Source organism: Lagenorhynchus albirostris, chromosome 2 (genome assembly GCF_949774975.1).
Source record: "Lagenorhynchus albirostris chromosome 2, mLagAlb1.1, whole genome shotgun sequence".
Classification (NCBI taxonomy): Eukaryota; Metazoa; Chordata; class Mammalia; order Artiodactyla; family Delphinidae; genus Lagenorhynchus; species Lagenorhynchus albirostris.
In genome coordinates, this window is record NC_083096.1 from 157,292,755 (window position 1) to 157,314,504 (window position 21,750).

Here is a 21,750-nt window from a genome sequence, read left to right on the forward strand (position 1 = left end):
GAGCCGATAGGTCGGGCTCCAGGTGCAAGGAGTGCGTATGGGAGAGGGGGCGGCCCAGTTCGGCAGGTTCGGTCCCCAGACCAGGAGTGAGGACTCCGGGGTCTCTGGCCAGTGCTGGGGTCACAGCTCCCCGACATGATCTTGTCTGCCTAGCCACCTAAGTTTCAGTCTAGCCACCTTCCCTCCTTCTCCCAGCCTTGGCCCTGAGGCTCCCACCCACCATTACTGGCCTACCCTCTACGGGCTGACAAGCTTTTGGCTGCAGGGGAGGTGGGAAGAGGCACATACCAGCAGGCAGCAAACGCTCTCGGGCGGGTCCTGGGTGGACGGGGTGGTTGCTCTGTGCGCACAAACCTATTGCTGCTTTCCCTGGGAGGCATATTCCTCCCTGGACCCCCTTCAAGGGAAGAGGAAGCGCACAGAAACCCTTTCTTCAGGCCAAGGGGGCCTCATTTGGTTTCAGAAAACATGCCCGGATTTTCCCAGGGAGAAGACAGGAAGAAGGGAACTTCAGGAGCTTGCAAGGCTCCTGCTCTCCTGCAACCAAGGCCAACGCTGGCAAAGGCTGAAGGTTACTGCCCGTCCCACGTGGGCTAGGTTAACTTTCAGGTCATCTTCCTGCTTAGTGGCGAACGTAGAAAGCCGAACCTGAGCAACCTGCAACCACTTCATCTGTTGCTACCCCGGGTTAATGGAGACTCTTCACTGCAGCATGGAGCCCACTTTTGTGCTGCATTGAACAGCAGCTGGAGTGACTTAAGTAGCTTTATGAAAAGATATTTTTCAAAAAATCTGTGAGCCTCAAGAAAAAAAGAAAGCCAAGCCTGTTATCCACACCCCTTGACCCCTGCCCCACCACTTTGGAAGCCAAAGTCCTTGCTTACGACACCAGAGTGAAAAAATCTGGTTCTCCTAGGGTGTCCAAGGTACAGGATATGAAGCAAAATCACTGGAAAGGGAAAGAGGAGCTATTACCCAACGCAGGATTGGCTGAGGTCCTCCTAGAACAACCAAATGTGGGGCTGGAGAGGATGGAGCTGAGCAACAGTCTGGGCCCAGCCCCCCCAGACACCTGGTTTTTCAGGTTCCCTGAAGCTGCTATGGGAGACACCCCCCCAACACACACACTCAGGGTGACAATGACCAGAGCCCATTTACATCTGCCACTTCATTTATTTTTTTATTTGCAGGAGGAGTTGAAACAAATTTTAAGGGTATTTTCTTTTTTTTTTTCCCTAAACATGAATCATTCAAGTAAAACCAACTTAACTATAGAAATGTAGCAAAGTAAGGGGAAAGTAGCATAACAACCCAAGAGGCAAAGGTTGGAGGGGGGGAAGAGGTGGGTGCAGTCCGCATATAACATATGCATAAATGCCATATGATTCACCTGCTCAGGACCGCCTCCCCAGAAGGCAAGCACAAGGACCCATTTTAAGAGGATGTTTTCCCCCCAAACATCTGAGAATGTTTCAACTTAAAGCTTAAGGTTAAAAAAAGAAAAAGGAAAAGAAAAAAACAAAACAAAAAACCCCCACAAACCACCCAGCCATAACCACCTTCCTTAATCGATCATAGGAGTTTCTTTTCATTTTATAAAAAGATTAATAAAAAATATTGAAAAAATTATTTTCTCATCTTATATTTGTAAAGATAATAGAAGTCAGAAGTTTCTTAGAAAACAGACCAGAAACTGCCACATCCAGTTTCCACCCCTGTTGCTGAGAGGATCAGCACGACTAGAAAGTTTGGGATACTGGAGCTGCTGGTGGAGAAGGGGAAGCCCAGCCCAGAAGAAATCAGAAAATATTGGGGGGGAGGGGAGGTGCGCACATGGGGTGTGGTTAGGAACAACACCATGTGATACATGGCTGCGCAGAAAAGGGGAACACAAGGTGGTCAGAAAGGCCTTGAACTCCTCCTCGACATACAAAACCAACTTTTACAAAGATCCAAGCAGTTTGGTCCCAAACTGAGGTGAACACTTCAATGTTTATTCACATGCTTTGTTTTCTCTTTTAAGAATCAAAGTTGCCCAAATTAAATCTTTCCGCTAATGTTACTATATATGCCTAAAAAAAGGGGGGGGGGGCTTTTAAAATCAGGATAAGGGAGAAGAGATTGAAAATCATCAAATTAGTCCTCTTAGCTCCAAATGAAATGAAATGAAGAATAAAACTGTTGGTTTCTAATAGGGAACAAACCAAAATCCAAGTATCGCTCTGCCCTCCCTACCCCAGCCCCACCCCACACAGCAACAAATGAGAACCACACAGCTAAAGCCCAACATGGTGTGTTCTGCTCAAAAGTTGGGCCTGACCCCAGGCCCCACAGCCGGCTGCCTCTGGCGGGACACAGCGCCAGGGATGCTTTCGGCTGTAGTAGGAGTTCTGCATGGCTGGTGGCGGGTAGGGGTGGGATTTTCAGAATCTTCTCGAGGCTCCTCTGTTTAGCTCCTCACCAGCCATCTTCCCAGCGCCTCTCTCCCTTGGGCAGGGGCTCCCATCAAGGTGGCCTCTACTCAGCTGTAGGCTGTAAATTGTCCTTCTCTTCTCGGTTCTCTGTCCCACTCTCGTCGTCTTCGATCTCCCCTTCCTCCCCACTGAACTTGTCGTGGGCCCATTTGGGGCTGGTGCTGGATTTCCGGAACATGAACCGGCCCCGACCCCGAGGAAAGGCTCCTCGGCCCCGGCCCCGGCTCACCCACTTCTCACTGCCTTCACCTTCACGGTCATCATGCTGAAAGGAAAGAAGACTGCCATCAATGCCAGAGTGAACAAGAGTAGCCAGAACCCTCTCCTCTGAACCCACCCAAATATGACTTTCTCAAATGAACCTATGCCCTGTTCCCCACTCTAAAAATGCTACTAATTCAGATCTAAGAGAATATTCAGTTGGGTTCCTTGAATTCTAAGGCAGTAGTTTAGGCATTATAATAATGATGATGATGATAAAATCTTCACTCAAAGACCTTTTCCTGCATTATCTCATTTAATCCTCACATCTACCCTACCCTATCATTATCACCCTCCACTACACAGATGAGAAAACAGGCAGAGGAACTTTAAGTAACTCCATATTATTTAGAACACTGTCTCTCAAAGAGTGGGTTTGAGAAAGCAAATCACCCCTAAACGTGAAACTATGATCTGAGTTGTCAGGATGGTAAGAGATGAAGCAACACAGAACACACACATAGTTGGGACTCTAGCTCTCCCCAACCCTCCCCCTCAGCCAAGAACAGGCCGTGAGACCAAGGGAAAATGATCTGCTCATGGCTCAGACCAGTTATTGGCAAAGGCAGGACCAGAATCCAGCCTCCCGTCTTGTATCCCTCCCCTCTTTAGTTTTATGCAAGGAGGCAGTGTGGCAGAGTAGAAAAAACAAAACCTACAACTCAAACAATCCCTGGTCTGATGATCACATGAGAAGAAGGGATCCAATGAAAAAGAAATGAAATGACAAAGCATTTTGAAAAGTCACTGTTACCTATCAGCCCCATGGCCTCAAAGAGTCTAAATCCTCCACCCACACAAGTAGTGCCTTAGGCCCCTGAGGGGTTAGCTCAGCTAAAGGGCCAGCTGCTTATTCACTAGCCTAAATGAATCAGGCTGGCAATGCTCCTTCAGGGGACAGATGGGGCAGGGAAAGGGGCTTTGTGTGGCCTTTAATCCTTCCCTGAAGCAGCCCCACTCCAGTACCTATCCTAGGCCCAGGCAACATTTCCCTAGATATAGGTTCAAGGGTCCTCTAGGAGTCCCAAAGTAGCTACCAGCAGCCCTAGAAAAGTGAAGTTGGCTATACACAGTGATTTACACAGCAACCTGTTTCCTAGCTTCCTGTTTCCATGCCAGTCCTCAGGGGTGATGAAGAGACTCGGCTGCAAGCTGACCTTGCTTACAACACTCAAGAGTCACGTCTGCTTGGATCTGAGCCTGCTGTTGAGCAAAGCCAAAAGAGCTCTCTCACTGGCCAGGTGATTCAGCTTAGAAGAGCCCTAATCTGAGAGGCAGAGAGGCTCAGATGGTGCCTGGTACCTGATAATGACCAACAGCTTAGAAGAGAGAAGCCCCAGTGGTGTTTCATTTTGGAGGCAGGTCCCCTTCCTCAAAAAGAGATCCTGAGCTGTCTTTCCTGTCAATCTTGTGCTGGGGAGCGACAGGGTGGAACTGCAGCCTCAGGGGAAGGTTATGGTTCTATCCCTTGCATAAAAGCTGGAGGGAGGCTTAGGTTAGGGTGGGTGAGCAGTAAAACAATTTCACAGACTAAAAAGGCAAGAGGAACCTTTCCCCGCTTACCCTTGGATCCATAAACGTCTTAGATAGCGCTCTCAAGGTCAGGACTACCTCTCTTGAGAACTCATCTTGCCAGCACTATGCCATCCCACAAGTACGCATGTACCCAGTGCAGCGCCTGCACACATATTTAATCACAGTTCTGGAAAGACCAGTTAAGGCCTCTGTATCAGCTACTGTGTGTGCCAAAGGTCCCCTGGCCCTTCCTGGTTGTCCCCAGACACATACCAAGTAATACTTCTTGCTTTTGGGTGTGTACTCGGGGTCCCATTCCTCCTCACGGTTTCTCTTTTGAAAATCATTGTTGCTGCTGCTGCTGTTGTTACCAGAGTAGTTGCCTCTGCCCCAGCCTCTTCCTCTGGCTCGAAATTGCTGTGGCAATAAACAGGGGAAAGGAACAAAGGGACCATGTAAGGAATGGAGAAAAACAATTCCTTGCCTTCTATTCAAACACTTTTCTGGCACAAAACAGACAACTGTCCTCCAGTCAATATGCTGGTCAACTGGTTTCTAGTCATTCCCTTTCCATTCATCTCAAGTCTACAGCCTAGACAGAGGACAAAATGGCATAAGGGCCTCCCTACACACAACAGGAGTCAAGACAAGTGAGGAAGTTCGGAAGAGAAGCCCTAAGAGACTTTCTGGCTAAGTGATTATGAACAGGAAAACAAAAACACTAAAAATGGAAAGCCTGGGGATTGGGAAACCACAGATTCTAGGGTCTTTAGACTGAATTACTTGTATCAAGGGCAACAAAATTAGTATTCTGATAAGAACATAATTAGAATTGGTGGGAGTAAGGGCTTAGAGAAAGGGAGAGCGGGCAGGGTCTTACAAAGGTCCCTCGAGCTCTGCCTCCTCTGTCACTTGGACCCACAAAGTCTTTGGTCCCCAGTCTTGATTTGTCAAAGCCCGTGGTACTCTCCTCTCTCTCCTCTGTCTCTTCAGTGTACTCTTCCGCTTTGTAGGAGTGGGATGACTGGGAGGAAGAGGATGATGACCTGGACCGGTCTCGTGCTCTCCGGTGCTTCCTTTGAAAATAGAAGAGGCAGGGAGATCAGTAAGCCTCTAGGGTACAGCCTTTGGCTGGGGGCTCATGGATAAGCAGCACAGGGCAATCAGGAGTGTGTCTGTGATGAAAACACTGAAGGCTAGTAACCTGAAAAACGAACTCACCCCCAACATACACACCCAGGGAACCTGGGGAGCTTCCTCCCAATTCTGTCAGTCATGCTGAGTGACATATCTATGTCCGAGCCTGTGATGAACATGGGACATACACAGAAGGAGCAACAAAACATAGTCTGTGGCCTCTGGCAGCTCAGTCTAATACATGTGCACGAATCAGAAAGGCAGAAGGAAACTAACACTGCATTTAAAGTCACGGAGTATCTGGTACCAGGACAGGCTTTATACATTACCATCTGTTTCGGCTTTACATTAGTTCTATTTCTCATAAGAAGAACACTACCTGTCTTGGGACAGTGCTCTAAAGACTGAAAAAACAATGTGCTTAATTAAAAACTCTACACTGACATAGCAGGCATATAGTAAATGGCAATTATGATCATTCAGTATTATTTCCCTCATTTTATAGACAGGAAGTTCAGGTGACAGAGCTGAGTAGGCCTGGATTCAAACCTGGCTCCGACTAATTATACCACTACTCCACAAACCACCTCCCCACTTTCCAGTGAGCTCAAACAGCTTTCGTCATTAAGCACAGGATTTGTCGAAACTCTTCTCAGAGTTATTTCCCATCCTTCCCTTCATCTGGGGGAAATTACAGACTAGGGTAAATCAGACTAATATGACGAGTCACGGTCTGTGTACTAGAGGTCGGGGCCAGTCCGCCATGTGGTGCTGGAGAAGGGCACCAACCACGTCTAAGGTGGCAGAAAGGCTGGCTCCCAGGAGTAGAGGAGGACTTACAGGGAGAAGCCAGCCTGTGTCAGTAACCGATCACTGCCCTCCTCCACTACGGAGGAAAGTACCTTGCAACCCCCCAGCCCACCCCCAAACATTCGAGAAGATCAAAGACTTACATGTTTGAATCCTACTGGTGCCTTCTAGCATTTACTCTTAAAAAGGAGGAATTCTAAGTTATTGTCACAGGATTCTTATAACTCAAATGTTTGACTCCTAGAAATCAGTGTCATTTCAAGAGGTTTTCAAACCTAAGACTCCAGAAAGCCCCATATTTGAGTCCCAACACTGCCTTTTATTAGTTGTGTGATCTTGGGTGAGCCACTCTTCAGTCATATGAGAAAAAGTTCTTCTAAACTGAAGTGTGATATACAATGAAAAGTGACATAACTATCATTTTTCTTCTTGCCCCAGTCACAAAATACTACGGTTGCAAGAGACTTGGTCAAGGTTACACAACAAGTCAGAGGTAGAGGCATGTGTCCCAGGGAAAGAAATGAGGATCAGTCATCCAAGTCCAACCCTGAAATGCTTGAGGGGTTCTGCTCCCTTTCCACCAGTGACAGTGTTGAAGACTACTATACCCCCACCTCCATTCCCTGGTGAGGATTATCAGATTTTTATCTGTGGGCAGCCCTGAAAGCTGCTAAGGCTCATAATGTGTAAGTAACTGAGTGGAAGAGCAGACAAAGTGGAACAGAAGATCTGAGTTTTGATGTCAGTTGTTACTGTGTGATCTTAGACAAATCATTCTGAGCTTACTTCTTTATCTTTCAAATGGGCAAAACAGGTAGCTACTAACTATCCAACTTATCTCAAAGGACTGTTATCAGAAAATGGATATGAAAGTGCTTGCTAGATAAAGTTCAGAAACACAAGTGGTGTAGCTTCTTACAGGAAGGTGTGGGGTTTCAATTGTGCTACCTTTAATGAGACATGATTGAAAAGTCATGGAACATTCAAAAATGTAAATAGAGATAAGGCCTTGGCGTAAATACTGCCTTATGAAGTTCATCAATGCTACCTTTGTTTAAAGAATATTTGTAACACCTCTCTTGGAAGTGTCTGTGAAACCAGTTTAAAAGGCGATCAACAATCTTGTCCTATCTAGTTCCACCCTGTTTCTCTGACCAAACAGTATTATTACCTGACAACAACTTTGAGCCATTTCTAAAACATAACCTTCCCAAGAAGATTTGTGATGAGAAAGGACATGTCAAAGAATGTGGCCAAAACAAATGCAAAAGGAATTCCCCTATGATTTTCCACACTGTCCCTAGAGCCAAATTAACTGCCCATCTCCCAGGAGGCCTCCTTTAGACAAGGATCATGCCTACTTTCATGCTAAAGTTCTATTTTCAATCTAGGGACCTTAACTGACAGTTAAAAAAAAGACACTGTACAAGTGGCCATCGTTCCTAACCCCAAGTTCTCTGGCTTGGAGGGTCTGCCATATAGCCTAATGGTGGGCAGACAAAGAAATCCACTCAGGAGTCTGAATGAGGTGACGGACAGGGGCTTACGTACTTCTGCTTCTTTGATCCTTTATGAGTTTTCTCTGTTTTCTCAGCTGATCTTTCCCTCGAGTGGCTTGAGTCTCGGGAATCCACTGATTCTCTTGATTTACCTCGTTTAAGATCTCTCTCTTTATGTTTTTTACGACGTTCGATATCAAGGCGGAGATCAACAGGATCATCTTTGTATTTTCCCTCAGCCTGCCAAAAGAGAAATCAAAATTTAGGTTTTGGGGATTCAGGGCTACCAACTCAACCACCCCACGAACTGTGGCTTCTACTCCACTGGAGTGGTGCACAGGAAGCACTGGGAATGTGAGGCACCTCGCCCAAGCTCAGGAGGGATACAGGATGGTCCACAGAAGTCGCTTCATGAGGATCCTACAGAGCCCAAACCAGTTCTCTAAAATAATGATGAAGACCTTCTGCATATGCTACACACACGTACACGCACCTCACTTCGCTGTTTCCCTCTGTGGCCCAGTAAAGACGGGCTAGCCGACAAGTTGAGAAGGCCAAAATCAACCCTGGAAGGTGTTGGTTAGGCTGGCTCAGGCTTAGTCACCACGAAGAATGGAAATGCTGTTATCTTCCCCTACCTACACTGTGGCAGCTGCCCTGGGCCTATCCTCTACTTGGAATTCTCTCTCAGTATTGAGTCCAATGACAGACAATGGGAGACTCAATCAGCCTTCCAAAATGTTTAATTGTATTAAATTTCTCTAGAAAAGGCATATCAAAAAGCATAACGAATTCATAATGTGGCAATACCAAGTCAAAGTTTATTTAAAAAAAAAGGAAGGGAGGGAGGGAGGAAGGAAGGAAGAAAAGAGAAAAAGAAAACCTTTTTTTTGCTAACTTTCTAGGAAGTGTAACCTATCAGGGTATGTATGTTGCAGATACAGCATGAGCCCAGCAACAACAGCGGCCTTCTACCCCTAACTATCATGCCAAGGGCTTTCAACAGCTCTTTAGAATCTCAGTGAGCAGAGGTGCAACGTGCTTTCAGGCACATTATACACTAAGATTTGTCTCATGGAAGTAAAACCTCCTTAGGGACTTCCCTGGAGGTCCAGTGGTTAAGACTCCATGCTTTCACTGCTGAGGGCCCAGGTTCAATCCCTGGGTCCAGGAACTAAGACCCCCAAGCTGCACAGTGCAGCCAAAAACAAAAAAACACAACAAAAAACTCCCTAAAAAGAGGAAGCGATGAGTAGTTCACTTAGCATTAACGTTTTACTTATACAAACAACTAAGCTTTTTGTTGAAATAATTTAATTAACAGGAGTGGTAGGTAGTAAGCTGGTTTATTTTATCACATGGTTTTCTTTTGACAGAGGGAATGGGGCCTCTGTACCCTCCAAAGACGAAAAAAGAGAGAAGAAAAACGCAGCTGCAGCTCCCTTAGGCAGTGCCCACAGCACCTCTACTGAGTAGGCTATGTGGGGCAGAGAGGACGGAATCTCTTCTGATGTTTCAAAACCTTGCATTTCACATGGTTAGTGCCAAGCCGGTGGGTACTTGGAGAAAAAGAAAAGGGGGATGGGAGAGAAGAGAGATTGTACAAGAGTGCCTCTCATTACATTCAACCAATAAGACAAATTTACTTGGAAAACTTAAAAATTACTATTTTTAGAAAAGGTTTCAGCAGCATCGGAAGAGCCATCTCTAATTTTAAATTACAACTCTATATGGGAATGGTGGTCAAGAAATACTAAGATTTTTAAGAACCCAAATCTAGTACCTCATAGTAAAAGACTGCACACAAGCTTTAACCTCTTAATAACAGTGTTTACGTGCACATCATTACAAATGTAGCTGGGCTATCAAAGCAATGTTTAGCTTTAAAGTAACAGTAATCGACAGATGATAGATATGGTACAATGTTAGAAAAAAATCTGGACTAGCTGCTTAAAACAGTCTACTAAGTTAAGATATGAATATTTCACTCTTCTCTGACATGCATGTCTTTTTGAAATCATGGTTGGAAATAGTGCATGTATATAGTTGATTTGATAATACTTACAAGCAGAAAAATATCACAAAAAGTTTCTTCTCTCATCATGGGCACTTGTTCCAAAACTCCTCTCTTTTTTTTCTCAAGCTCACCTCAATAGACTTTGGGGTCATTTACCATATTCTAACCACTTCACAAAGGTTGTTGATACATTTAATAAAAATTAACCCTTTGTAGTTCATTTTTAGAATTATGCCCATCCTTAAAAGAAAAACACAAACTTAAGTAGAGAGTAATTTAAACAAACACATTTCTGTCAAGTTCATGCCCAACGCACTCATTTTGTTGGAATTACTGATCAAAGCAACAGTTCACCTTGTAGCCAGGTTCCCGGGGACTTTTCATTTCGTCATGAGCCAAACCATGTTTTCTGAATGTACTGGGGGAAATGTCTATCCTCCTAAAATTGAAAACACAAAAATTGTTTAACATTCCATAGTGTGAATATAGCACCTCAGTTCCTAAGTAGAGTGGTGCAAAACATAGGCATTCCTTTTTATTACACTTATGTTGTTTGCTTATATACTTACACTCTCCCATAGATGTCCATGTGCGTGTATGCATGCACAACACATATACACACACTCTCTCTCTCTCTCCCAACTTTCCAAACTCAAACAGAAAAAACATCTTATTCCACCCAGTACCATTACAGCCAGGAAAACAGATTCACCTACAGCCGTGCCTATAATTTCAAATTCACATCAAGATTATCTATGCCCTGCTAACTTCAAAAAGCAGTTTTCATCTTGGAAATTAAAATATAATGGTCCTTGGGATTTCCCTGGTGGTGCAGTGGATAAGAATCAACCTGCCAACGCAGGGGACACAGGTTCAATCCCTGGTCCGGGAAGATCCCACATGCCATGAAGCAACTAAGCCCATGCACCACAACTACTGAGCCTGCACTCTAGAGGCCATGAGCCACAACGACTGAAGCCCGCGTGCTTAGAGCCCATGAGCTACAACTACTGAAGCCCGCGTGCTTAGAGCCCGAGTTCTGCAACAGGAGAAACCACTGCTCAAGGAGAAGCCTGTGCACTAAGAGTAGCCCCTGCTCGCCACAAGTAGAGAAAGCCCGCCACACAGCAATGAAGACCCAACGCAGCCAAAAAAATAAAATTTAATATTTTTTAAAATACAATAAAAATAAATAAAATAAAATATAATGGCCCATTATTCACCAATAGGATGAGGTCCAAGTGAGAAACAACTGCCTGGCATGACATAAATCCCCAAAGACCCTAAATCCAAGACTGTTGTGCAAACATGGTCCTCCTACCTCCTGCAAAGGTTCAAGAGCTGACTATTATATAATTAAAGACCAACTTTGTTTCTAGACAAAGTCCCTATTTGCTGAATGAATAGTCTCCAACAACCGCATGTTTAAACCTCTGGGCTTTTAAACCCTTTGACATAATCCTATAAGCACTCCCACCTCCAGCCCCCACCTGCTGCAAATTCTTCCAAAGGAAGGACTAATATATGAAATACATAGGTTGCTTAAAGAAACAACATCTAGGGCTTCCCTGGTGGCGCAGTGGTTGAGAGTCCGCCTGCCAATGCAGGGGACACAGGTTCGTGCCCCAGTCCGGGAGGATCCCACACGCCGCGGAGTAGCTGGGCCCATGAGCCATGGCCACTGAGCCTGTGCTCCGCATCAGGAGAGGCCACAGCAGTGAGAGTCCTGCGTACCGCAAAAAAAAAAAAAAAAGAAAAAAAAGAAACAACATCTACTCTATATCAAGAAAGCTCACAGTGATCTTGGGTTACTGTCTGCCAGCTCCCAAGAATACAAAGGTTCACTTATACCAAAAGGGCTGTTTTCCTCCAGCCCAAAGTGAGAAACTTATAGTCATCAAAGCATACCTTTTCCACTACAAACAACCACTATCCTAGAGCCTGGAGGGCACTACCTTAAATTCTGCTGATAATGTAACTAACAAATTGCAAAAACAAGATGAGTTTATTATCTGATGAGCAGACTTTTATGACCACCTCTACTGTAAGGCTGAGGTCCTCACCTGTGAATCTCTGGGCTTTTCTTGTTTTTAGCTGCCTCCTGCTCGGTTCCTCTCTTTAGGTATTTAGTAAAGCGTTCATGCAATGTCATTCCCGAGGACCCAAAGTGATGCTCTGTGGGGAGTCAAAGAAAAACATATCAGGCTATCAAAGGCACACCCAACATTCAACTCGTGTGCATGGACCTACAACCACAGAGATGTGACTAAAGTAGTCAAGTCCATATAAAAAACATTAGGAAGAAGAAGGAAAAATGGCTGGTTCAGACAAAATCCAATGTCTGATTTCCACTGTAGGACATGGATACAAAGAGAGAAACTAGAGCTTACTATCCTTTGATTCAGAGCACCAGCTCCTGCTTGAGTTCCAATTTCAGATGGAACCTATAACTGGCCCAAACCCAGATTCTACATGACACTCCCCAGCCTGTCCACCTCCATTTGCCCAGGAGATGGCAAAATAATGTGGGGAAGATATCCATACCCCAAGATCTTCAAGAAGCCTCTAGAGGATTCTAGCTACTAGACAGGAAAAGACAGAGGGGCTGAGAAAGCCACCTTCATACCTCCTTTTCAAGCAATTTAAACCTTCACATGAAGGATTTTACTTATTCTCATGATCACAGGTTACCACTAGCATTTCATAATGTTCATCTCTGTAATTAAAAAATGGAAACTTCTCCCTGGAAGAAATTTCCTTCAAGCTAGCCCGTAGCTTCAAAGGCCCCTATCAATGAGATAAAGATCCCTGATAGACTCCCCCATTCCCCCACTCATCCTTCTGCTTGTTAGAGAGGAAGCTAAGCACGTGGAAAGGGACCCTGAGCAGGCTGGGGTCTGGACTCACCTTTAACATGGTGAACGATGGTCACTATATGCTGGGCAAACAGTTCTGAAGGGCTCCGCTGAGACTGAGCTGACTGTATGTGCTGGAAAATGGATCGAAATTCCTGTTCCTTTTTGTTGCTATGAACTAGATCCCGACAAAGCTTTCGTTCCTGAGCCAATAAGCCACTGGGTCTGAAAAAGAAACACAGGGAGGCCCAATGTAACAAGATACACAGAAAGTCAGAACGTTTAAATCCTAAAAATGAAGAGCGTGCTTTAAAAGAGTTAAATTTATCTGTAAAGTTCCTTTTTTAATTCCTACCAAAGTAAAAAGTAACTTCAATGCACCATAACTATGGGAAAAGGCATCTAAGATCTCTCTCTTCCCTTTTCCCCGTTGGAATTTAATAGGAACAAATGGGTAGGATGAAGCATTAAACTTCAGTGATTCTGTTCTGGGGGTCTCTGCTGGTTTTAACAGATGACAAACAGGAAGGTGTTTTAAAAGACCAACTAGTTTGGCCATCCAGGGCCACTCAGTGAAGTGACACAATGCAGCAAGAGTGGGATGTGGCTACAATGCTGTTCAGGAGACTTCCAACTGGCTTTGCAGTTTTTACACCAGGTAAAAAGCAGCCTGGGCTTCATCACTCTTTCCTTAAGTTCTCCTGCCCCCAGCCCCAACTTTAAAACTGTTACATTATTTCATGAAGACCTGTAAAAATAGATATTGTGACTTAGCTAAGAATGGAAAAATGGACCCTGCATGGCTCCACAGGCAAAAGACATCTCAAGCACATTTAGGAAGGCAACAGGACGGGGGTGGAATGGGGCCGGCAGGGGAGCTTACAATGTGATGAATAGAGTGCAAGAGAGCAGCAGAGGGGACCCAGCATCAAAAAAGCCAGTCACTATAGTGTAAAAAGACGCTTCACCACTGCTATGATACTGCCCCCAACATATAACTGCTCAGTGATGCACACTTCTCCACTGAAAACAGAGACACGAGGGTATACACACTGAAAATGAGACAGCGGGGAAATACATGAGGGGCCTGTCCTCGTTCCAGAATGACCTCAGGGAGAGAGGTTAGGCTACTAAAACCCTGAGGGTCAAGATGGACTATACAGCTCACCTGGCAAGGTCCTCATCAAAAGAGTCCATCCGGACATTCACCTGGGCCTCTCGAGTAATGGAAAAGGAAGACTTCCCCGTGGAAAAGTCTCCTTTGGCTCCTAGCTTCTCTCGGCTCTCAGAGGTCTTTCTCGGGGGAGGTGATGAGCTTTTCTCCTGGACTGCTTTGTAAGCAGTCACTCGGAAATTTTTTTCAGGCACAAATCCCCTGTGCCCACTTTCGGTTCTCTTGGGTCCTCCCCGATCCTCCTTTTTGGATCTCTCTGAGAAAGACTCTTCCTCCAACTCCTCCGTTTTTCTTTGCTTTTCCTTCCCTGGCGGTGCGTACATCAGGCCCTCCCATTTGCCTGACTTTTCCTCCTCCTGGTTTTTGTTTGCACCTGCTACAACTTTCGACATGAATTTGGGTTCATCATCAAACTCAGATTCCTTCCTTCCTTTACCCTTGTCTTTATCTTGATCATCCATCTCCTCCTTGTGGAAGTCAGCCATCTTCTTCTCAAAGTCATCTCGGAGCTTATACCTTTTAGGAGACTGGCTACCCCGGAAAGGCTTCTCAGTATCAGTTTTGGGAGCAAATGGATCAGATTTCATTTTTGTATCACCCAAGCCCGCATCAGAGAAGCTCCCTTTCTCTTTCATTTTCTCTTTATCAGTATTTGTTTGTTTCTGTTCCTTATCCTTTCCATTCTCTGTCTTCTGCTCATCTAGATACCTAGTTATGAAAACACAAGGGAGACACACACAAGAGGCTTCTTAAGCAACTTGATCTAAAATAAACTAGCACCATTGCGTACGGTCTTAGGATTCTGCTTCTCTAATAAGCATGTCTTGTGGATTCCAGTGTTACGAAAGGAGTCTTGGTTACCTTCTATTAATTTCTAAAAAACTGCTCTTCACAGATCTATGGACTTGGTATTTAAGAGAAAACTATATGGTCTATGGAGTTGTGTATTAGAAAAACAAACAAAAAGAAAATAGCAAAGGCAATTTTTAGGATACTGAAAAACAAAAACCTACTTACCTGTAAGTGGTCTAGGAAAAAAAAAACTTAAGGTCTTATCCAACCTTCACTCAGTCACTTAAAATCTGCTTTCAGCAAAGTTAACATAGAATGTTCAACCTTGGACTGTTTTGCTTTTATACAACTCACATTTGGAAATACAAGTCTCAAAAGAGACTTCAAATTTGCTTCAAGTCACCTAGAAGATCTAAGTATGAAATATACTGCAAACACAAATAAAAACAGAATACATGTTAATTGGGGGAGGGGGCAAAAATCATCCTACTCATTCTTATGGAAAAGCAGAGCTCATGCCCAAGTGTTCTAATGAGATTCATAGTCCTGGCAAGGAACAAAACTTGTATTTCAAAGCAGACTTACTGAAAGCTGCAAAGTACAGATTCTGAACGTCTCATTTGTACCATGAATGGAAAAAGTCTGATCATGTTATAGTTGCATTAATATGACAAAAAAGAACCAAAGGACAGCAGGGCAGCAAAGAATATGCTAATAAAAGGAAAAGGTGGGGGCAGGAGGGGAACCACCTGCTCTGTAAAGCCCTCTTAACAACCTGGTCCCAGTACAAATTCCCTGTTATGTCTCTGCCACCCCAATCCATCCAACCACATAAAAAAGATTCAAGGTCCAACTCAGTGTGTCCCCCAGGGTAGAAAGACAGAGACACTGTTATGTCCTCTCCTAACACACAGCCTGGTTGGCTTCTACTGGGACATACACCCACTTTGTGATTTTAAAACAAGGTCTTCCTGGACTAAGCCTTGGACTTTCCCATTCTGCCCAGTCTCCTCAACTGGAGGGTGTGAGGGTGCAGCTCTTCACCATGATGGACTGACGCAGATCGATCACAGGAGATGGTAGGTCCTAGAGGGTCTAACAGCTCCAACAGCCATTCATTTTGGTAAAGACCACATTTTTTGATGGCTGACCCACAAATCTCTACTGTTCTCTGGCTTATACTGGTAGAATCCAAGGTAAACTTTAAATGTGAAAACATCATTGCAGAGTAGTCTAAAGAAACTTTATGCTGCAATACAAATTCAGGAAGGTAGGAAAACTAGAGTTAAGCTAAAGGTTTCCTGGGGTGATGCTTTAAAGTTTGCTAAATGAAAAGTTGAGGAAACGGGATTACCTTATTACCATTAATCAGAGCTCTACAGATCACATTACAACTAAACTGCCGGCTGGTGAGATAAAAACCAGACAGGGGAAACAAGATACTTGCCTCTTTGTATAGGCTGCTCCGCCTGGAGCAGCAGCCTCCTCTTTCTGAGATGAGCCATATGTGGAGCCAGTGGCTGGTGGACTCTTACCCATGGGGCTCTTTTTGGATGGACTCAAGGACCCCGAGCCATGGTCAAACTGACCTTGGTGTGCCCCAGCCTGGTACCCAGCACCACTCTGCAGAGCTGAACCCATCTGGGATGTGCTGGAAAGCGGAGGGCTAGGTTTGGGCACAGGGCTAGGACGAGGTGACCGCCTCCTCACCACCACAGACTGGAGGGGGCTTTTGAGAGCCGGGCTTCGCTCCCGAGGACTCAGCTCAGACACGGCTGAGGCCCGTGATGCAGAACCAGCACTGTATGTGGTGGCATCTGGCCATGGCTTTGAGCTCTCAGACGCTTTTGTGTCTTGAGAGGTGCCTCCAGAGAACGGCTGCTCCTTGGCCTCATCTCCCTGGTTATCCCCGGCAGCCTGAGACGGCCGGCTATCCTTGGAAGAAGACTTTTTCTCCTTTGCAGACTTGCGCTTAGAAGATTCAACTCGGCTGTGGTTGGAGGAAGAACGAGAGGATGAGGAACGCCTTGACCTGTCAGAGGAAGACTTATCGGAGTTTCTAGAATGGCTCCTGGACCTTGGTGAAGGGGACCTTCTCTTTGGGGACCGGGATCGGGAACGGCCCCGACGAGGACTGTATGCCTGCCGGTAATTCTGCCAATTTGAGCGGTAGTTTCCATAGCCTCCTCGGTTATACTGGCCCCATGGATAAAAGCCTCTGTTGCGCCCACGGAAATAATAGGGCCTTCTATAGCCTCTGTTGTGACCTCGGAAATCCCGATTCTGATATACTCTTGGGTGATTTCTCTCTCTGTTATGAGCTGGAGAATATGATCTGGAACGAGACCTAGAACTGAAAGAGGGGCAGGGGAGGGAAGAAATGTTTGAATTTTTGACACAAGCATTTTTACTCAAGAAAAACCTGCCAACAAAGAGGTAAGTCCCTCTTCTTATGCATCATTTAACTTCAGTGTTTTCAAACGAAAGGTACAAACTTAAATAATTAATTCTACTCTTATGGCCACATTAAGTACAAAAATAAAGAAGCACTTTAACAAATGAGACACTGAGATGCTTCATTAATACTGTAGCACATTCTAAATGGAGATGTATTTCTATAGTGACTGAGAGAATATAAAAATGTTTCTAATGTGGTAAACTAAACAAACACCATTTTAATATAGTATACTACTTGCTAAGAGTTTCACAGGCACAGAGGATTGTACAGGTAGGTCCCTGGGTCACTGGAAGTGATCCCTGCATGCTATGGTACCCAGACAGGTAACTATTCAGATCCTCTGGCCCCACACTGCTTACTCCCCATCCTATCCACCTCCCTCTGTCTGTGCAGGGCTAATTTCTTAGCTTCCACTAAGACTTGGGGTTGTATAAAAAAAAGTTACAACAGGTCTAAACCAAAGAATGCTTAAATAGGGACTTAGAGAACTCATCTGTTCAAAGCTTAAAAGAATTTTAACTGAAATCAGATCAGCAGCAAAGCATACAAATATTGTTGTTTTTTTTTAAACTGGGAATCTGGAAATGGTCTCATTAACTAGAAGGTCAAGTTTCTGTGGCTGAACTACAAGGTCTTACCCAGGTGCCACAAGAGGGCACCATCTGACCATAAGACATCAAAACACACAAGAGGGTAGCAAAGAGGAACTACAAAAACAGCCCCACACTTGCACATCTTTAAGGTCAACCTAAAGCCTAGTGGTGTTCTTCTTCATTTAACAATACAGAACTCTAATTTAGCAAAGGTACATTTCCAGACCGGTGGGGATTCAACAGTAACCTAACTCTGTAAAAATTACATGTTCACAAATGCCAGGCTTGTCAATGACAGGGAGCTGTTTCCATCAAAAAGCCAAAAACTGTATTTGTTGGTGTGGAAAATCCAGTGGCGTTCTTTGATACCACTTGTCATGTCAACTATGATATAGAGTGTTAATTAGTCACTACTCCTAAGTAGTTAACTAGAAATATGTAAAATTACTAGAAAACTCCAAAAATATTTTCTTTACATATAGAATAAAAACCCTTCAGTTCATAAGCAGGACTTCTCATATCAGACCTAACTGGAAACAGATGCAAATGTGACAGGTTTTAACAACTAAACAGAATGTTATTTTTAGAAAGAAACTTACACTTAGAAGATAAAGTGGGATTGGCTTCCCACTACTTACTACCCAGGTTCTTTATCTACTCCAAGAACAACAGGAACTAGTGAAGATGTAGCATAGTGATGGTTGTTAATGGTTGCTATTTAAGTACAATTTAAAAAAACAAACTTACCTTTCACACTTTTCATTCGAAAATAGAACAATGTAAGAAAGAAGGGAGAGGCAGATGCAGCTATGAAACTGAATATGACCCAATTTAATGGCTGTACTTGAGGGAGGTGATGCACCACCAGCACTAAGGAGGGTTTTATTCATGTTCCCATCCTCAGAGGCTACTGCTGCTTCTGTCACCAATTACTAGTGAGGGCCCTGCGGCATACTGCATCCAAACCCCGCAGTCACTGCATGGATGCAGGAATATGAGTCTCTGCAGATTGCAAATTAATTTATTTATGAGAAGTCATTTAAAAGGATACAACAGTCTGTGAAATACAAGGAAACAACCAATTTTCTCCAATTCTGTAGAACTCAGCAGTTAAGTTAATTTAAAGGTATGGTTTCTCAAACTCTCTGGACAGTATGCTTTCCTTGTAGGAGAGGGAAAACAAAAGAAAAAATCATGAAACAGATAAGCCAGAATTAAAAATTGAACATCCAGTGGCAAATTTATCTGTTTCTAAAAAGCAGAGAAGTCAGACTAGAATCAAATATAAAAACTTGTTTTCTAGTGGAGATATTCCTCCAAAATAATCTTACAGGTATTAGGACAGCACATGGAGTGGCTCTAGACCTACCCCGGCACATATTGCCTGCATAAGGTATCTTTCCCTCATTTGCCAAGTTGATGACCATGCCAAATGATCTGTAGAATAAGGAGAAGCAATCTGTCCAGAGAGATCCGCCCAGAACTGTAGCTATCATAATACTTCAGAGCTGGTAAACATTTTTCAATTTGGGTTATGTCAGTTCAATTTTCTCTCTCAGTTTTGGTTGTACAGCCTCTTCTTTTTGAACCAATTATTTAGTTTCCATTTACTAGATTAAGTTTTAAAGAACCAAATGAGCTGAAACTGAGATTTAAGCAAACCAGATCAAAAGACTCTGGGCGCAAGGTAGGAGTTTACTAAGAGTCTCTGCTCGGTCCTATGGCCTTGATAGCAAATTCCTGGGGTAGATATATTTAGTGGGCTTTCCCTCATTTTTGGGGGGTGGGGGTGGGGGTGGGGATGGGGGTGGGGTTTGAGAAGATAAAAGAGAATTTTACTTACATACAGACTCTGACACAATTGGGCAACAGAGAGACTCTATCTAGCACAGGCCTCAAACAAAGCTTGGTATAAAAATGTGTGCCCAAGAAACATGGGAGAGAAAAATAAAGTTAGGATTGGTTACCCTCGAGGTGTAATGTTATCTTAAAAAAAAAAAAAAAAGGGGTTTTGAGTGAGAGACTCAAAGTTTATAACTTCCTGTTCTATACTATATGGAAGTCATTAACATTTATGCACACCTATTTTTTGTTCAATCTCTGCTCTGAAATTAATTTTCAGACAGGCTTCTCACAGATTCCATTTAAGAATTAACTTATTCTTGGGCTTCCCTGGTGGTGCAGTGGTTAAGAATCCACCTGCCAATGCAGGGGACACGGGTTCCAGCCCTGGTCCAGGAAGATCCCACATGTCGTGGAGCAACGAAGCCTGTGCGCCACAACTACTGAGCCTGTGTTCTAGAGCCCGCGAACCACAACTACTGAACCCCGCATGCCTAGAGCCTGTGGTCCGCAACAGGAGAAGCCACCACAATGAGAAGCCCACACACCGAAACGAAGAGTAGCCCCTGCTCCCTGCAACTAGAGAAAGCCCGCACACAGCAACGAAGACCCAACACAGCCAAAAATAATAAATAAATAGAAATAAATAAATGTATTTAAAAAAAAGAATTAACTTATTCTTGTTGGGGGGGTGGGGGGGGAGCCTACCAACTATTTGTTTATAGACTCTTTTAGGAGTAGGACTATGGAAACCATCAATTAAGATTAATAACAACTATTCCTGAGTTTATTTTAAACTGCATAATTCATTTAAGAGAAGGGCTCTAGATACTCATCTAAAATAATGAGCAGGGGCGCCAAGTGGTAAAACTGAGAAATTGTCTCCTTGCCTACTGCAGCTCTGACAAGAAGAATGAAATTGTACAAAGATCCCCTTTTGGTATTTAAACATTTAGATACATCAATATTTCTCTAACACACATATAGAAACTTATATTTACTAACAGGTTCTTATCTACTCACAAAAGAAAGTTTTAAAGAATGAAAAACCGAACTCGTAACACAACAAAAGACGAAAGATGCTGGAAGTTTGGCATTATATTCCAAGACAGCTGAAATAGGAAATAATCCAACTAAAGGTGTAGAAACTGACTAAATTAAAGAATACTGGCAATAAATTCAGAAGAATTATTTGCATATTTACTAAGGCAAAGTGATGTCTACAATAGTGATTTTTTTAGGCAGTTGCAAGATGTGTTTTACTAAATAGATGCAGCTTGTTAGTAGTTGGCGTATCAGGTGTATATATACAAAGGACTCCTGATTAAGTTTTTTAAGGTTTAATTATTTTAGTGAGTTAAGGTTTCTTTTCCTTGCAATGTTGATCATACTATTAATCCTCTTAGCTATCCTTTCTTTGCTGATGATGCAAATAAACCTTGGTCCAAGCCTCCAAAAATACTTCAGTGAAAAATAATCAGGTGTAGAGATTTGAAGCAAGTAGCTTAAATAAAAATAAAATGCTCTTTCTTCCACAGTGGATGAAAAACAGTATGTGCTGACAGGAAAGAAAAGGAATTAGGCCAACAGCATGGCAATCAAAGATGATTTGGATTTGTAACATTTGAAGAGACCTGGAATATCTTACCGTCCAACACTCCACCTCAAGCCAACCCCGCACCTCCATTTGACACTCACAGAAAGGGTCTAACAAAAGATCTTCAGAGACCTATACTGACTGATCAATGATCATCTCATTATACAATCACACCCCCTTACCTCAGCCTGCGTTTCCTTGAACGAGAGACAGACCGACTTCTGGACCGAGACTTCGAAAACGAACGAGAACGAGATCTTGATGCAGATCTTGATCGAGAAGAGCGAGATCCAGACTTAGATTTGTTTGTTTTTGACATCTCTAAAGAGAGGGTCGCTTTTCAATTACACCTAATGTAAAAAAACAGAATCAAACAAATGAGTGAGCCCCTTTGCAAATGAGTGAGTCCCTTGAACTTCTATGGACACTTAGAAACAAACAAAAAAGATGAAATGACTGCTAAAACCAAACCAAACAAAACACTCTTTGCCCTTTTACCAAGGGGGATTTCTAAGCAGTACAATTCCCAACGTACCAACCCACAGCAGCAAATGGAAAACCTGACCTGTAACTCTAACTGGGGGACACCATGAAACACAGACAAAAATGAGGAGAGCTATTGATAACCTGGGGCACATAGTCTTTTCTCAATAAGCAGACAAGTTTTGCAAACTAAGTTAACTGTTAATAAAAGTACTGAGATGACCTGAGACAGGCTTCCCAGTC

The 21,750-nt window shown here is 43.7% G+C and overlaps 1 protein-coding gene across 2 annotated transcripts in view; it reads right to left on the reverse strand.

The window, feature by feature from the left end:
* Positions 1–1,153: 1,153 nt before the first annotated feature.
* The window catches only part of THRAP3 (thyroid hormone receptor associated protein 3), a 76,444-nt gene continuing 55,847 nt past the window's right edge, over positions 1,154–21,750 (reverse strand). For both annotated transcript variants that reach the window (XM_060140547.1, XM_060140548.1), the window contains exons 3-12: positions 21,207–21,374; positions 15,982–16,887; positions 13,737–14,450; positions 12,621–12,793; positions 11,777–11,888; positions 10,068–10,152; positions 7,749–7,936; positions 5,131–5,326; positions 4,524–4,667; positions 1,154–2,739 (exon numbers count right to left, since the gene is read on the reverse strand). In XM_060140547.1, coding sequence (XP_059996530.1) covers positions 2,518–2,739; positions 4,524–4,667; positions 5,131–5,326; positions 7,749–7,936; positions 10,068–10,152; positions 11,777–11,888; positions 12,621–12,793; positions 13,737–14,450; positions 15,982–16,887; positions 21,207–21,343 — 2,877 coding nt within the window. In that variant the 5' untranslated portion in view covers positions 21,344–21,374 and the 3' untranslated portion in view covers positions 1,154–2,517. The remainder of the gene's footprint in view (positions 2,740–4,523; positions 4,668–5,130; positions 5,327–7,748; positions 7,937–10,067; positions 10,153–11,776; positions 11,889–12,620; positions 12,794–13,736; positions 14,451–15,981; positions 16,888–21,206; positions 21,375–21,750) is intronic.